The 18,448-nt window shown below is 42.4% G+C and overlaps 1 protein-coding gene across 2 annotated transcripts in view; it reads left to right on the top strand.

Annotated features, from left to right (window-relative positions):
• Positions 1-18,448, top strand: part of LOC116938471 (DNA-binding protein SATB2-like) — a 65,489-nt gene that overhangs the window by 8,835 nt on the left and 38,206 nt on the right. For both annotated transcript variants that reach the window (XM_032945589.2, XM_032945603.2), the window contains exons 3-5: positions 6,606-6,782; positions 8,664-8,790; positions 16,624-16,747. In XM_032945589.2, the coding sequence (XP_032801480.2) occupies positions 6,606-6,782; positions 8,664-8,790; positions 16,624-16,747 (428 nt within the window). The remainder of the gene's footprint in view (positions 1-6,605; positions 6,783-8,663; positions 8,791-16,623; positions 16,748-18,448) is intronic.

Raw genomic sequence — 18,448 nt, 5'->3', positions numbered from 1 at the left:
AAAAATGTTTTATTTTGCACCGAGAATGTTGAAACGTCTGCTAATTGGTCGTGCAAAATGAGCATTTGGTGCAGATTGCATGCCCATGCATTAATGCCAGCTCGATGCAGTAAAATCCAGCAACGCCTCCTGGAGATGTAAACAGGCTTAGGCGCAGCACAACACTGCATCTCAACGCCGTGCGCGCGTACACACACAGAGACACCGAGAGAACACTCCGCATTGTAAGTGCATATTTGAAATGCGCTGCAGTGTCAAAACGCACCTGTGACATTTGCTTGGTAGTTTAAATTTTTTTCAAACGTTACGACCGTGCAAGCTCTCCGGTATTTGAAAACTTTGAAAACATCACAGACAATGTGGAATTTAAATTAATTTTAATGAAATCCTGCTATTATTTGTTTGCTTTAATTTTATCTTGGAGGTTTTTTTTTTTTAAACAGGATTTAAAAGGAAATCAGCTTCAAGGTTCATTTTAAAAGATCCATTGACAACATTTGTACTTAATTATTCTCATGATATCATACATACACATGCACTTACGCACGCTCTAATTTAAAAGATACTTTGTAATTTAACACAAAGTACAGATGATATTAAATGTGCACACTTTAAAACAGTGAAAAATAAAACCAGTAATTGTGAATTAAATTCACGTGGTTCATACTGGTATTCGGCTTGCAAAAAAAAAATAGAATGATTCCTCAGCAGTACAAGACATTGTTCACTTTTAAAAATGTTCACTTTTTTAAACTTCCAACCTGCTGACTAGAAACCATTGATATCAAATGGAAGATGAATGCAACACTGAGATATCACAAATGTATATGCTACCTTATAATAAATATGTATGATGAACTTCTTTCGCACCACACGTAGCCAACCGTGCTAATCGTGGGTGCTTTATATGTACTGTAGATGGGTATAATGTTTTTGGGTTATTTTATGAGGTATGTTAAATGTTTTAGAAAAAAGCAAACACAACGCAACCAATTTATGTCACGTGTGGCTAATATGCAGCATGAGCTATGACAACATAGCACTGTGGTGTTTATTTTAATCCCAAAGTAGAAGGTTTACGCTACGCTGCCTGGCCATCACTTCCCTAACAATGTATTTTCACGAGTGCGCACCATTCAAAGGACATTACGAATGGGGTATATTTTCTTCAATTTTAAACGTGTTTCAATATTTGTACTTTTTTAATAGTTATTTTTTTTATTGCACTTGCATTTCGCATCGTGGTGCTTTCTACTGCCCGGAAAGCATCACAAGCAAAGTGCTAAATATATAAATACGTTAAAGATGAATTGTATAATAATAATAATAATTTTTACATCCAGCCATTTGAGTATTGGGGAAGGTGTTTCAAACTTGAATTATTCAGACAATAACCATTACCTTCAGTGAAGACTATTATAATAAGCCTCCTTGTAAATCCACTGCTCGATAAAGTCCACCCCTATGCCGGGTCAGTCATGGGGGTTGTTTAAGTGTAATTTCACCACGCTGGTGAGTAAAGGCGGTGGGCCAGTTCAGATATCACTCGCCACTGGCCTTAGCTGTTTCTGGCAATCAAACTCAGAAAGTTTTGTTCATAGTCCAATGAGCCACATGCAACTTCATTTCCTCCGCGTTGCACCCTGTATGAAACAGAGCAGCACGGGACAAAAAAAAATTGTTGCACCATTTAATCTTGAATTCAAAGACGATTACTGCATCGCTCGCTTTTCAGATGCGCTTCTGTGGCCGTCTGGAATGCTGCTGGGTGAAGGTCTCCCTAAGCTATCGCCATCTCTCACGGTCCTGCCATTTCACAATCCACCGAGCACCTGTGTGGTGGACATCATCTCAGGCGCATTTCCTCCTTCGGCTGCCACTCCATCATTAATCTCGACCACCGGCTATCATCCCTTCTCAATCACGAATGCTGCAAAAGCCATTTAACTTCTCTTCACAGTCAAAATTAAGTCTCCAACCTCTGTAATTCTCTAATCCAAAGTCTTTTTTTTCTCTCATTGTAATTCCAAAATTGAATATGTCCACGCTTCTCTGTGCACTTTTGAGTTTTGGTAAAAAAAAATGTAATCAACCAGACTATGCGTCAATTGTGTTTTGACCGACCGTCTGCGTTGCTTTATATGGTTTCCAAATTTTGCTAAACCCTGTTTGTTTGGTATGCTTCTCTCTCTGTGTCCCCTGTTGTATCTGTGTTAGTTCCCCCCTACTTGGGTGTCTGTATATACATCTGGGGTTATGTGTTTCCTCTCTCTCGTAAATTTAGCTCTTCTGTACCTGATGATGGCTGCTTGTGTTGCAACGTCGTACGCTATTATGTTATTTTATGATTTCTTATTTATATGTGACTTTAGCGAAAAAAACAAAGAGTAAAGAGTAAAAAAATGTTGTCAATGTCAACGTTTCTGATCTATATGTCCTGGTAGATAGTACACACTGATTAAAGACATTAGATACATCAAAATTGTACTGCATTGTAACAGGAGCAATGCAGAACACATCAAGCACAGCTACTGCACTGTAGCTCGGCTCTGAGGCTCCACCTGTCTTGAAATTTATAATTTGGTTTGAAACAGCACCAGCTGGATATGTCTTTGTAAAGCATCCCAAGACGTGTGATCTCCACTGTTTAGTGTGGGCCTAAAAATCTTGACATCCAGAAAACAGATTGCGTCGGTAACTGATGTTACATTTAAGTTTCATGGTTCTATGTGGAGTTACTCTGCAGGTTAATGGAGCTGGTGTCTACACCACTGATGGGGGTCACCAACCTAATTTAGAATACCGTGTACACTGTGGATACTGTTCATGCTATATATTAAATGTTTAACCTCTATGACAATCCATTGATGGAAGCTGTGTTGGTTATTGGGGGTTCTTTGATCATATTGCTGGTCAGTATTGGTCTGGGAAGTGGAGGGGTGCCGGACTGGTACAGATAATATCCATGCACAGCTGCGATTAGCCACGAGTAGGAATCAAGAGAGAACCACCAGGTTCATAGCCTAGTGCGCTAATGACTGCACCACTACTCCATATAAACTCATTATACACTTTGTGTGCTTTTGAAAAATTACATTACATAATGAAAAGCAGCATATCAATTTGCCTAAAGAAGATATGTGTCAATGAGTGCATATTGATTGGCAATATGGACCTGACAATCTAAAAAGTTCTCAAAGACGTATGGAAAGGTGCATGCTGGGAATTGCACAGAGATAGAAATGGGAATAGTCGGATCAAGAACGAGTATTAGAGACACCGTATTGGCTGCTAAGTAAACAGGCGTTGGCAGGCCACACACATCACTCGCAGGGATTATGACCAATAGACAAGACTCTCTACAGAATGGCAGCTCAAGGAGGGAATTAGCTTGAGAGGATGCCCACCATGGAGATAGAGCGATAAGTTCAGCTCATGCGCACGAGAGAGAAACGGATTGTGGCATCACAGGACCACGAGAGATGCCAATGACGTGGGAAGACTTCAAGTCAGCAGTGGATAAATGACTAAAGATGCAGAATATAGTCGGTTTTCACGCAACGTGCGTTCCTCATCGAAACCAACTCCCATCATTATTGAAGTATTTATATACGTCAGGTCGACGTGATCACAGCTAGATAATTGAAGACCGAGCAGCTAATTACATTATTCAAATATTATATAACTACTGAATATCATGTTTTGGGCTAATTGTAGACCAGTAAACTCGTAAAAATGTTGCGTTTACATTTTGCTAGCAGCAGCAGCATCAGCATCATCATCAGTCCCTTAACCATGGCAGTCGTGGGCGCATGAGCGATTACTTTTTTTGGCAGCCAAGCTCTCTCTCTCTCTCCCACATCTCACGGCCTCTTGACACGCGCACGAAGCGTGTCCTCGATATTCCCTTGACACGACGCTCGTCATCCGGCGTGGTCCATTGCCAGCCTCCTCTCTTCCTCGTCGTTCTTTCCAACCGTGGTGGGGTAGTGGTGGTGGTGGGGGCTGCCGGATTAGAATTGTGAGCGATGCGCCGTCGGAAATGAGGAGGTTCCGTTTCTCTCGCTCCTCGTGGCTCCGAGATTCGCGTGGCCTCCGTGAGCTCAGTCAGTCCCCAATCTCCCCCCCCCCCCCCGCTTTACATTTGCCCAACCCATTCTCTCCCGTGGCAGGGGGGGTCGTTTATTTAATTGTACTTTGTGTTGTTGTTACAATGTTTACCATAAGGACCAGGTTATGTTACACTAAGTACTAAACACCATACCTGTCAACGCATACGGCCTACCCGTATTCTTGTGCAGGGAAATTTGAGTTTTCAGGTCCATACGGCGTACAGCCGTTTCAACACGGGCAAAACATCTTTTTGTCCAATTGCGTTTCTCCCTTGTGATGATGGGACTTTGTAGGATGAACTTTGAGATTTATAAGGGCACGGGGTGACCAATAAAGCCTGAATTAGTCTGTAATAAGGTCGGGCACTGATAAGGGGTTGACAGGTATGGAACAGTGATGATGATGATGGAGTTGACCGAAGCTGGGCACACCCGATGTTGGACCGCTCACGCCATTTCTGGTGTCTTGGGAGTCCATTCGCGGTGGTTTTGGGGGACACGGTTTGGATTCACGGCTTTCCTGGTGAGGCGTATCGGTGAAGATGTAAACATTTCCAGCCAAGGAAATGTCTCTTGCATAGGACAACCGCTCTCGCTCGTTAGTAACTCGGTTTACCGACCCTGGTGAGACGATAAAAGAGCCGAGGAGTCGACCACAGTGAACTCGCGAAGCGCTGTGTGCTTGTGAGGCAAGTGCTTTAACCACGGTGCCAAACGGCTGGGGTGTATTTGTGCTGTTGAGTTAATCGTATTCAATTTATAACTGTACCAAATTATGACACGAACCATTGTGTTCAAGTAATTTCAAGCATTTTCTTCAACATTTTAAACCGCATTATCCATTCTGCCATTATCTGCATATTGTGCCAACAGATGCATGGATTATGGCGCAATATTAAACAAGTACAGTGTCGCCCGAGATGTCGGCCACGTGAATTCCGTGATGCCGTTCACTTCTTTCAGACCGGTCCATTATGCATGACTTGAGAAACGTCTTTTACGCTTTAGAAATCAAGCATCGATGGCGCCAATTGCTCCGATTATTGTTGATAACTCTGTCTCACTTTTTGTTTAGTCCGTGATCTTTGGCCATGTTGTAGTGTTTGTGGCTGCTCGTGTTTACACAATTCGCTCGGCAGGGTGGCTGTGCTGCCGATACTGTGGGGGAGGAATACAATTGTACGTGACGTAATTGGCAAAAACTCAATCTCTGTTAAATCAGTACCAGTTGATCAAGTCTCCGAGAATAAATAAAATTTGTCAGCCTCCTGCATGCTGCCATTGCGTATGTGAATGCGGTATTTCCCCATGCCTTATTGTTTTAACAGTCTATTCCTCCTGGAACATACTGTCATCAATGCTAATTCATAATTAAAAGTTTTACTTTTCTGAGTGGGTTTTTATAGATACAGTCTCACTCTTTATTCCCTGCGAATAAAGAGTGTTCGACTTCATGATGTAAGAAAAATCGCCAAACGTAAGAAACTGCTATGATTATTGTCCTCAAAGTGTACATGTATTGAAGCAAGATTGTTGTGGAATATAATTGGGGTTGATGGATCGAATAAATATGGAACCTACATGAAACATCCATCTGACATAGCTATAAGAGGCAGTAGAGCAAATTGATGTCTGACCTATTCATACAGCGCATTGTGCCAGTAGTATTTTTTTTTACTTTTAATGAGTATTTTTCAGGAATACTTTTGATTATTACATTTGTTTGGTACTATATAGATGCCATTAGGTAACTATTCATATGCCCTTTTCAAAAGTTGTCATCAGAAAACGTTTTTAAAAATGTAATTCTCATGAGGTGCTACGGTGTTACGTGCTGTCCACAACACGTATTCATGCGATCTCTCTGTGACCTGTTTACATGCCCTGAAGAAGGGCCATTGGGAAAAAAAAACGCAGCCAATTAAATACCCTGATGCCACAGTGTTGTCGAGGAGTGTGCGTTTTCCGTCCATACACATGTCGATTATTGGTGACCCCATTCGTTCGCGTGGCTTTTCTCAGGCTGCCTGGGTTCCCTTTCGCATGCAAAGCAAATAAATAACCTAGCCAGGGGACTCGGAGGACATTTACGGAGCAGGACCCGTCCCAAAAAAAAAGAACCTCGATGCTCCATACTTTCCCGAGCGAAAAAGAAAACCACCACGAGGGCAACTGGGGGTGGTTTGACCTCACTTCACCGCTCTGGCCAGTTGCAGGATGCTGAACGGAATGCAAACCGAATTGTTGCACCGGCTGCGTCGGACGGTGGCGGTGGGTTCACGGCACATTTGCAGTCACGTGATCTTACCCAAAATAACCTTCATTGCGAAATCTACTTTGATGTTCGCTGGACGCGAGCGCGAAGATTAAAATTCACTTGCCATGGGCGCGCACCGCACCGTCCATCCTCGCCGACATCCCACACATTCCCTCGCTCTGCCTCCCCATCCCCCGTCTCTCTCTGTGTGTGCGTGCTCACGGCCCCTCGCCTAGGCCGCTCCATCCCCGTGTTCTGCGTCGTGGAGCAGGGCGAGAGTCCCATGGACCTGGACGGCAAGGAGGAGCACGCTGACTTCGTGCTTCTGCGACGCGACGTGCTCTTCAACCAGCTGGTGGAGACGGCGCTGCTCTCGCTGGGATACTCGCACAGCTCGGCCGCTCAGGCGAGAGGTAACTACGAGAGAGAGAGAGCTCTTCAGTTGCAACAACAGAGAGAGTTATTCAGCTGCCCTTGCGGAGTGAGAGGTAACCCAGTTGCCCTGACAGAGAGAGAGAGAGAGCTGTTCAGCTACCCTCGCAGAATGAGAGGTAACTCAGCTGCTCCAACAGAGAGAGAGAGCTGTTCAGCTACCCTCGCAGAGTGAGAGGTAACTCAGCTGCTCCGACAGAGAGAACCACTCAGCTACCCTCGCAGAGCCAGAGGTAACCCATGAACCTTCACAAGAGAGACGTAACCCAGCTACCCACGCAGAAGAGAAGTACCCAACTACCTACCACTGAATCCACTCCCTAGCCTGCTTGTCTGTGTGAAGCACAGACACTGATGAGCTTTTTCCCGAGGAAGGTCAGTTGGTTGAAACTTTATTTGTTATTTCAGCTCAGTGATGGTTAAAACAATCCCCCTGTTGTTTTATTCACACGGATCTATTGATGTGTTCACGAGGAGTTTAGTTCACGATAGTTAACACATTGTTCTCTACGGACGCCTCATTAAGAGTCATTGCTAATGACGCCGATTGACTTATTTTAGAACAGTTTTTTTCCTCCTTGTAGGTAAAAAAAAAATGTAAATTGTAATTTAGCAGCTGAAAGCTTCACTGTTCCACCACTCAGCCATCAGCACCGCACATTGTGGTGATGTTCCAGAGTTAAGCCTGCATGCCAAGCCTTCACAACAATTCAGCTGAAAGTTAAAGCTAATTTCTCCTGGTGTTCATGACTGCCAAAATTAAGCCTCAGCTCTTTGCAACGCTTATTGGAAGGTGATGTAGCCTTTGCCTTAAAATGTTTTTAGACGTCTGTCTTATGAGTTTGGAGTCACATAGCTTGACGCTATGTCTGACGGAGGCATTGGTAATTATACGTATTGAACTATTAGCTGTGATTAATCATTGCAGGCATACTCATTATGCGGAGTACTTGCCAAAGACTCAACACATATGCCAGAACTATGACAAAGGTCAGAATGTTTAGTTGCTTTAGTAATGTTACGGAGTGAGTTAAGTGTGCCATCCATAACAATTTCTGTTACCAGTTTTGCATGGTCATCGTTGAGTATATGTTTATTCACAGCCCTGCTGAATTCACTCGCACTGGGTATTGAAAAGCTGGACCGTGCATGTGACAAACCCCCCAGGATAATGCAGTTCTTTGGTCTGAGAATCAGGTTGTATGGCCACACCTGTCAACATATGGCATTGGTGATAAATAATGCATCGAGTTAAATTCTGCGGCAGCCTAATTGGTGCATAAGAAATTATAGGGAAAGCAGTGCGTGGATAAACATTATAAATTTTGTTTAGTCGCCTTTGCTCTGTTTTGCTGTATTGCTAAGCGTTTTCTCACCAAGTCAGTTGTGTCCGAAAAAATGTACGGTTGGGTCTGTGAGCATTTAATAATGCAACGTTAAGTTTGGTTGTGGATTTAAGTGCATTACAGTAGTTTGTATTCCAGCATTAAACAATTATATTTCCACACATCATTTACTGTGAATCAGCTTATATGTTATGAGGTATGATGATAATACAATCATTGTCACAGCAATGCTCTCACAAACCAAGGCCTAAATAAAATCAACATTTTAGAAACAATGAAAACCATTTACAAAGGAGCTGCGCTGCAATTAAATAAAGAAAGTACAAACTATATATTAAAATGGGAGTCAGAAAAGGGTAAGTGCTTTCCACAAAGTATACAAAGTATAATTACGTGTATATAGCGGAGCATATAAATATATCATGATTAAAAAAAGGCAAATAGCTACAGAAACGCCAAAAAAACAACTGACGCGATACGTCTCCTCACACGCCGTGGCCGCTATGCCGCCCGTAGGTCTCTTGAAGCTGGGAAACTGGAACCCGGTGCCACTGAAGAGTATCACCAACTCCCCCGAGGCCACCATCGGCGAGATGCTGCAGGACGTGTTCCACACAGCGACGCTCCGCATCTTCCTGCACAGGTTGGCACGCGACCACCCACTTTACACGTCAATGGGTACAAAAGTGGGCTGTGCCAGTCAGTACTCCTGTAAGCACTTTGTTACTCTGATAAATCAATGTGTTGAAAGTTATAGAAATCCAGGTCTGATATGTGAATGAATGGAAATGACTCTTTTATCTGAGGCAGGTGCCGATTCTTTACACTGATAGCACCGGAACATTAGCAGTTGGTGAAATCCACTTGATTTCTGGAGGCACTACCTCCTGACGTTCATAGCAGTTTTAGCAAAATGTCATCATACGTTGGTGTTAAAATTCAGTCAAGGAAATTCTAACGCCACCGGTGAGGAACTTTGTCTGTCGTAATTTAATCAACATATTGGAACGTTTAAATAATATCAGTGTAAATGTGACAATCTTGTCGGGTGGTGTAGGATTAACGGCAAGGATTTTTACATAAAGCTACCACGTGACCTTATACAAAAGCAAATATGTATCGTACATAGTTCTGCCTACGAAAACCTACCTTTTAAGTTAACACTTACTTTTTAGGTCATGCTGGCTCATAAGTCAGGACCTTTCTGCAATGTCAGAGTGGCCAATAATTGACCTGTTTAACCATGAAGCAGATATGGAGGGACAAAGTGTTGGGAATCCTGTGCACATGTTACTTATTACTATTCAAATTTCACTTCTTTCCACCCACCATAAAGATAATAGCGTAATCTCTACAAGAGGCTTGTTTACATGAGATATGGAAATTATTAAGTGCGAGGTCGCAGCTTGTCAAATCTACAGAACTGGAGCCGGCTTAATTTGGGTAGAGAGTTAAATTCGTTCTATAATCGTCATGAAAATGCCACTCAACAATAGCTCTGAACATCATTTCAAAAGTCAAACAGAAAATTTAAATGTAGGCAGCGATAATAAGTATACCACTGGATATATTTATTTGGCGAGGGAGAGACTGGATGTATTTTACTAAATGTGTGCTTTATGATGGCCAGTGGTGCTTACATGAAGATGGCAGACCTCAAGCTGCTGGGATGTGCTAACAGGTAATGAGGAGGATGGGTGCCAGGGCGGAGACCAATCTGTTGTCATCGGATTGCCTTCTCCATTAACTCCTTCATATGCACATTCTTTTTACTTCGCAAACTGCGTCGTGCATTTGAACATTCGTTTTTTTTCATATCAACCTAGTTACGGCACAATTGCCAGAGTAGATCAGCAGGTTGTGTGTGGTCGGGTAAATAAAATCCGCTGTTTACAGAAAAGATTTGTTCAACAGGGCCCGGCATTATTGTAGAATATGTACGTTGAAGAACGATTATGGTGTGGCGGCGTGGTGATTAGCGCACAATGCTGTGAACCCGGTGGCCCAAGTTCGATTCCTGGCCAGAGTAAAGGTGGTGAATGACATCTGAACTGGTGCTGAGGCCTCCCTTCACAACCCACACCGACCGACCGGCGTGGTGATATTTTGGCGTGATATGTGAGAAGGCCTGTTTTTCCAATTTTCAAGTTTATTTTGTTTAACCAGATGAGGATAACTCAAGAGGCCAGAATGAAGTTCTCAATTGCAAGAGCGACACGGGTCACCAAAATTACAAAATAAAAACATGAATTAAAATACAGCAATGATGCAAATAGAAATGAGGGCAAAAACAACGGTGTCACCTTGGTACATTTGAAAATAGTGCACAAACGAAAAAATACGTCAAATAATTGATCCCCTAAAGTGCAAAACCGGCTTGGCAGATTACTTGAAAACTCATCGTTGTACAATTGTGTTACAGAAACATGAAATGGATCTAGGCAAACTATTGTCTTAATATCTAAACAGACAAGGATATATGTCAAATGCAAAAAGAAAGTAGAGCAATTAATTATTATTTCTTTGAACACATGCTATTACATTGAAGAATGACCGCACAAATAAAACATGCGCAGGTTCATGGCCACAATTTAAAACCTTGCAAGGGCATCTGTCAGATTTGGAGCCACTATGACCATATCGGCAAATGTGGCTGATAGAAAGCGGTTGGGTTGATCCCTTTTGAAACTAGAAAATCATACAATACAACTCCTTCCTATATCTGTCCACGTAAAACAATAAAAGTATATTTTTTTACGCAACCATTGGCTCCTACAGCTGTCTGGGAGTGCATCATTTCATCAGCATTGTACGTATGTATGTTGAGCTTCTTTCACACCATACGTAGCCAACCATGTTAATCGGAGGTGCGGGGGAAGGACAACAAACTAAACACGAAAAGTAGTTCCAAAGAAATTCGTTTTCACTCTAGATGATTTAAAAGTGCATAGCTCCAGTGGCTTCCTAATATCGGAAAGAAGAGCGTTCCAGGTGACCGTAAAAGCGCATCTGAAAGAGTGTGGTGTAGTGACCGACTTTGTTCGATGGCTACCCAAAAGTTTCTGCGAGGATGACCGGAATTGGCTTGATGGTTTATGTTCCTTGGCGAGATCAGCAAGATATTGTGGTTCATTTGTGGCAAGAACTCTCTGTGTAAAGAGTGCGACTTTACAAGGCATTGGTTAATTACAGTATAGTACAAGCAAACTCTGTACCGGTATTTTACGTACAGGTTCTCATCAGCAAAGTCGTGCTTGCTTGCATCAATGCTGGGAAACTGCCAGATGTTATAGGCAGGGTGGCTCTGTCTAAAATATGTGTTCTAGTTCTACGAGAAATTAGAGTTTTCAGTTTCATTTATTAGGTATAACCCTGTGAGCCATGCGGCTCTTGACTCGGGTGCAACTGCAACAAAACAAAAACATGAACAAGAAACATCTTAAAGTGACTACACGCAACAGAAAAATCCTGTAAAAACAGCAAAGTCTTCCAGAAAAAACACCGTATTTCAACGCTGTGTGCAAAAAATCCCAGTGGGATGCAAGTCAAACAATAACAACCATAAGACAATGTAGATTAAAGTTATCAGGCTAACTATGTACTACAAAAAACAAACATGGCTAAACCAAAAAGTTTTCAAAATCACCAAAATAAAGCTATAAAACAATGTAACAGAGATCATAGGAACTGTGATTCAAATTTTACAATAAACGATACACATACAGTAACATGTACGACCAAACTTTTCAGCCATAGTTGGCTGCATGAGTCACTCCATAACAGCTGGAGTATCAGTAGCAGAATCTAAATTTTTCAATACACCTTTAATGATCAGCACACTGTAATCAAAACTCAAGACCATACTTTGCAGCGGTCATCCGGAATGATACATTTGATTTCAGGCCATTCTGAATAGCAGTGGCAGCTAGGGGTGTACAACTCCTCGAGAGCAGTTTTGAGTGAAGATCTCACAGGTAGTGATCCAAGTTGCAGTTTAGTGGTGATAGCATTCCAGACCCTGGGGGCATCATTAGAAAGGCCCTTCCTCCAGTATTTGTACGGCAAAAAGGAATGTGAAGCTGGTAAATGAGGGACGACCTTAGGTCACATTTGTTCTTTGAAACAGTGAGAAGACCCAGCAGGTAGTCTGCTGATTTTTTTTGTAAGTACATCGTGAATAAATAAGATCTGATGCACAAGCCGTCGATCATTAAGAGAAGTTAAGTTTGACCCAATGTAGAGATCGCAGTGGTGGGTCCTATATGGGCAGTTCAATGCAAATCTTAAGGCCGAGTGATAAATTGAGTCAAGCTTCTTCAGTAAAGTACTGGGGGCTGATTTATATACGATGTCACAGTAATCAAGTAGAGGCAGTACGGTAGCTTTTATCAATTCCAAGCGGAGCATAGGGGGGAAGCAGTGCTTGTCTCGATACAGAAAACCAATTTTTACTTTTGTCTTTTTACCAATATAATCAATGTGATCTTGAAAATTCAGTTTTGAATCTAAGATGACCCCAAGATACTTATGGATATTGACTTGCTCTATTTGATGATTATTTAAGGAATATAAGTTTAACACGTAGTTGACTTCCACGACCAATGTTATTCATAACTAGCTTCTTTGCCCATCATAGGAAGGAAGCTGTAATATTTACGAAAAAATTGAGCAGAGTATAATCATCTTGTGTAAATTTAATGGCAGTGAATCTTGCACGAAAGTATGTCATCAAACACTTCACTGCATTTCACTGTAGCACTGTATATAACTGACCTTCAATTTGTTCAAATTCACTGCTCTGATACTTTATTCTCTTCTGCTTTCGGTCGCTGGGGTTGAAATAAATTGGAAATCGATGCAATATCTGGAAAATCACGAGAAATGTCTATTTCACCATAATGTAGAAGCATAAATTAGACTTGCCTTTTGTCTCAAGCGCTGAAGAAATAAATAAAGACATCAAATCCACTTTGTTGCTGCATAGAATTATTTATTAGATTAACTTTCAATATAGAAACGTGAAACTTAAAGCGAATTGTGAAAAAAAATATTTCCGCTTGACCTTCTGCGCGAGTGTAAAAATCCTCCCACTCATGAATATTCATGACGGGGGGTGCGGCATGTGGAGTGACGTCACGCGCGTGACACACAAACAGACATTCTTGGCTCATTATAGTAGTAATAAAGGTGTTTGGGTTAGATCACGTAAATATAAATACGTCGTTAACCCACCACCACCGACAGAGCCAATTAGTAAGGTTTGTCATGTAAACAACACATTGTAAATGTTGTGGGTTTACTCTTCAACACACCAGTGTGCTGATGTAGTAACAAATTGGCACGTTTGTTTACGTGACAAACCTTACTAATTGACTGTGCCGGGTGGTGGTGGGCTCACGACACATTTATATCTACGTGATCTAACCCAAAAACCCTTATTGTGAGCAATTTTTGAGAATTACGCAAAATAATAATCCGTGTCATTGTGGCGAATATAAGTAACTAGCTGTACTGCCCGGCTTTGCCCGGGACTTGGATTCACCACGCCCGGCCGCCTTTGTCTCCCCAGTGGCGATGCTCACACACCACACCAGTTACTCGTTTGAGGCTGAGTCGACCTAGGGGACGCCCAGGCCGTGAGCGGGAATCGAACTCGGGTAGCCGGGTTCGTAGCGCAGCGCGCTAACCACTACACTACAATGCGTTACGCTTCCACGTGCGCGGGCCACGTGACAGATTTGACGTCACAGCTCACTTGCCGTGCAAACAATATATGTATTATTGAGCTACCCCCCCCCCCTAAAAAAAAAAGTATATTTTTAGAAATTTTCGCATGGTGTTCAGTCTGGAAAGTACCCACATGGCAAATTTCAAGTGTGTTGCATGTCGGGAAGTACGCTAAACATTTTGAACAGACACACACATTCACAACTTTCCCTTTTATATATATGGAGATAAAATAGATACACGTAGATTTTTATATTTAGTTGCTTTATATCTATAGACCGACGCTCACGATTACAACCTTTTGAAATTGTGCTAACATTGTGGTACGTCACACACTGCAGTGCTTTTTATGTGCTCTTGTTAAGATTAAGCATGCCGGGGAAAGCCTTGATCCAGGTCAGCACCTAAGCCAAGTGTTGAACCAATAACTGTTGAAGCAGAAAACCGCAACTTAATTGGAGCTGGGATGTAGTGATAATCATAGGCTACACCTTGGGGTGCTGTATTTGATTCCTTATTTCACCTGAAAACAGTTCTGATTGGTTTCTGACGCTGATACAAAGTAACTGTAATGTCTGCACAAGCACATAGCATAAATCATTCAAAGCAGACTAAATTATTCCTCTGCGTTCTTTTACGCGTCATTCATTGAGTATTTTACAGATCGGTGTTACAATGCTATGCGAATCAGCCTTTTTAAACGCATGCTGTTCGATGATCAGATGTTATTGGCGAGTGCATTTCGTGTAAGCTATGGAAAAAAAAGCATCTGGCAGCTGAGCAGCATGTGTTTAACAAGCCTGACTCTGCTGATGAAATGCAGAAGGTCAAAACGGGTCCGGTCTGCTTGCTATAACAAGTGCTGCTTGATAATATGGGATTCGTGTGCAAAGCCAATAGGCGGATGGACATTTTTTACGTGGAGATGCACAATAGAGTTGTGCTGACATATGCGATCGCCCGCGATGTCCCACGGCAATGCGAACTTGAGTTAATTCAACAGTGTGGAGGACCATTACGGACACCTCGCTTAAAGCACCGGCTCCCGTTGCTTTCCGTCTTTGGTGACACTGCATTGGCAACAAGGACTGTGGCCTTCAAAGGAGAAATCACATAACAGGCGACGTTTTGTGCAAGGGTGCTTCTTCATGGCACAAACAGTACACGTGTGTTACAATTAAGCGCCATCACCCAATAAACGTTGTCCAGTATATATCTGTTTCCACTTAAGGCAGCGCTATTGCCGAATACGTCAAGTGGACGCTGGTCATTGTTGTATGAGTGTGTATGTAGTATGAAATGTGCATCCAACGACGAATGTTATACATTACGTATGGCGAAAGTATTCTCAGAATATGGTGAGCCGTTCGTTTTGAAAAGCGGATGGAACAGAACCGTTTTTTCATTCATTATAGGGCATCACAGTGGTGAGATGTTAACATATCACTTGGTATGCAGGAGGTCATGAGTTCGATCCCAACCCTGACGCCTGTATAGTTGGAATTTGCGTGTCTCTCTTCCCGTGGTCGCGTGGATTTTTCTCTGGGTCCTCCAGTTTTCCCCTCCACATTTACAATCAACGCGCCTTTAGAGTATTTGCCTGCTATACATTTCCACACGATGATAAGCCACTTCGTTGAGCTGTCATTTTGTGACCAAGTCGCTTCTGAAAAACAGCTCAGTGTGCCTTACCTGGTAATATATAATTGAAATAGTTAGTTACAGTCACCTAGTTCGCCACTATAAAAGGGTAACAAGCCCCAACAGACTCATCGTCCATTTAAAGGACGTCAATTAATAATGACAGTACCGGGCCTGTTTATTTATATACCATGGGACGTACAAATTAAACATTCTGATCGTGTTTTCCGATGAAAAAAAGTACACCATTTCATTTTAAAGTCTTATTGCAAGGCACACCGTAGTTTTAATATGAGGGCACTTACCAAGGAAAATTATTCAAGTGAGAACATTGGTATACATTTAAAACGCATACATCCTCATTGTCTATACTTGGAAGATAAGTGCATAGATGGATACTTGCGTATCGCCTGCCAGGTTGAAATTAATTGTATAAAATAGTCTGATATTTCTGGTAACGTGCATATAATTGGCATGTGAGCTTCAAATAGTCATGCATTTAATTATTTTTGTAACTTTCAGAGCTTCATTACTAATCTGTTGGTGACTTTTTAGCGACATTATTGCGTGCGTCCATGTGTGTGCGTGTACGTGTCTGTGTGTATGTCTTTGTATTTGTATGTTAGGTCGACTCAGCCTCAAAATGAGTACATAGTGCGGTGTGTAAACATCGACATTAGGGAGCCAAAAGCGGCCGGGCGTTGTGCTGGCCACTCACCTCCCTCGTATAACATGCCGGCCTTTGTAGGTGCTCGCTAACAGCACTTGTTCCTGCAGTCTGTTAAGGCTATATGAGGGATCTTTGTCTTGTGTTTGTGTGGGGAGCGGTACTATTGTAGTTGGCACACTGCGCTACGCACCCCCCGGCAACTTGAGTCAAGTCCCTGGCCATGGCTAGCATCAGTGGTGAATATATGAACTAATCCCAGGCCTCCACTAGGTCTACTCATACTTAAAGAGTACCTGATGCGGTGGGGGATGGTGACAAAGGCAGCTGGGCTTGGTATTAAGTGACATAGCTGCTTGCTAGCAGCATTTGCCCCAACAATCCGTTACGGCTACATGGGGGGGGGTCTTTGTCTTTGCGTCGTGCTGGTTGCGCGTGCAGTTGCTCTCGACTGGAGGATCTTCCTTCGGAGCAGTGGACCCACACGACCGTCCGGAACGCACTTCGAGAACTCCTCCGGGAGATGAACCAGAGCGCCCTTGCCAAGGAGTGTCCCCTCTCCCAGGTACGTTGGATTGGTGCGCATTGAGACATTAGTGGAAGGCGCCTTACAAATCAATGTAAATTATTATTTAGTTTGTTGTCCTTCCCCCGCACCTCCGTACCTTGCGAAAGACGTTAAACATACGCACGTACATACGGTACTGTAAAAGTCTTCATCACAGGGGGGCTTGCAGGCAAGCATGTCACTAAAAGCCCTGTGCGTGTCTGGTACCTGTGTTATATTCCTAGCTTATTGTCCCATACCACAAGGTGCACTCGGGGGAAAATAAACAAAATAATATATTCTACATCACTACTCCGTAAGTTTTCACAGTTGTACCGTATAGCTCTCTCATCTGTTTCTGAGGTTACATCGCGTAGTTTTCAGCACGACGTCCGACGTTTTGCTCCGCATTCTGATTATTTCAGGAACTCCCAGCACGTTGAGAGATACGCCGCAAAGCACGCCGAACAACACTCGGCACAACCAGAAAACATATCGGAGAGCTATTTCTCTTTTTTGTACACGGGTTTTATAGCACCCCATTGCACACCGGAGCCAGGTTTCAGCTATCTCGCTTGTGGGACCCGCGCGTCCATTTGTGGGAGATACCTCGCACCCATTGGTGCAATAGCCGCCAATCAAATGTGGTCTAACTCGACAGCAAAACGAAACAATGTGGCAATCAGCGTGGTTGTTGAGCCAGGAAACCTTGCGGAGCTGGCACTGTTGTGTGCCCACATGTTCTGCAATCAGCTGACCTGGACAATGGGATTTAGCTCAGGGCACATTACTGGTTTAGTGCAGGATTTTCAAAAAGGTGAGTGAATTTTTTTCCGACTGACCAGCAAATGAGTTTTGTGTACCACGTGGAGACAAGGAGTTCTCTGGGAGGAATTAAGCTTTGTTCGCAGTTAATCCAGTATCAACCAAAAGATGACATTTGTGACTTCAGATTTAGTAAATCATTAAGATACAAAATAATGATATGTAAATATTAATAACTGTTCAACAAGGTAAATATTACAATATGCTTCCAAAAACATTCGTTGCATATACCTTTATTAAAATATTTTCTTGTTTTTTTTTTTACGGAGGTTTTAAATGTTGTTAAACTCAACTCCCAGAGATGGCACAGTATGTAGCATCTTAGTGTGGATTAACATGCAGATAGCACATTATCCATCTAGCCTCCTCACATTTAGTTTAAACAAATGGAGGTATATTTCTTGCTCAAGCAGATTGTTTCACACTCATTAGGTCTTAGGCAGGAAATTTTCCTGCCATTCTATCTAAACGTCCTTTCTGTGACATTTCACAACATTTGGTGGAAGTGGGGATATTGTGTGAAGATCATGTTGATGTGATGCATCCTGCCAGAAGGTTTTATGGCCAATTTAAACATTAGCCATGTGCCCCACTAATACTCACATTAGGTGATTAGTGGAGCTGCTAAACAGATGTGAAAAAATGCTCGGCAAACATTTGCTGGGAAGCTCACACCATTTTTAATCAGGCTTATTGTTATATGCCTCATACTGCCAGCTCCCACAACTCATTTCTTTCACGAACTGATTGCTGGCAAAGCCGGCAGAAATTTGGCATTTACCATAATTTCCATGATGGTGCTTTCAAATAAAAGAACAGTTTTACATTTCTTCACGTTGCATTTGAAATGTTATGTGAAATAATGCCTAAAATGTATTTATCCCTTGTTTTCTA

The sequence above is a fragment of the Petromyzon marinus genome, chromosome 4 (genome assembly GCF_048934315.1).
Source record: "Petromyzon marinus isolate PM22_M1 ecotype Great Lakes invasive population chromosome 4, UKy_Petmar_22M1.pri1.0, whole genome shotgun sequence".
Taxonomy (NCBI): Eukaryota; Metazoa; Chordata; class Hyperoartia; order Petromyzontiformes; family Petromyzontidae; genus Petromyzon; species Petromyzon marinus.
The sequence above is the reverse complement of the archived record's forward strand: the minus strand, read 5'-3'. Positions and strand labels throughout refer to the sequence as shown.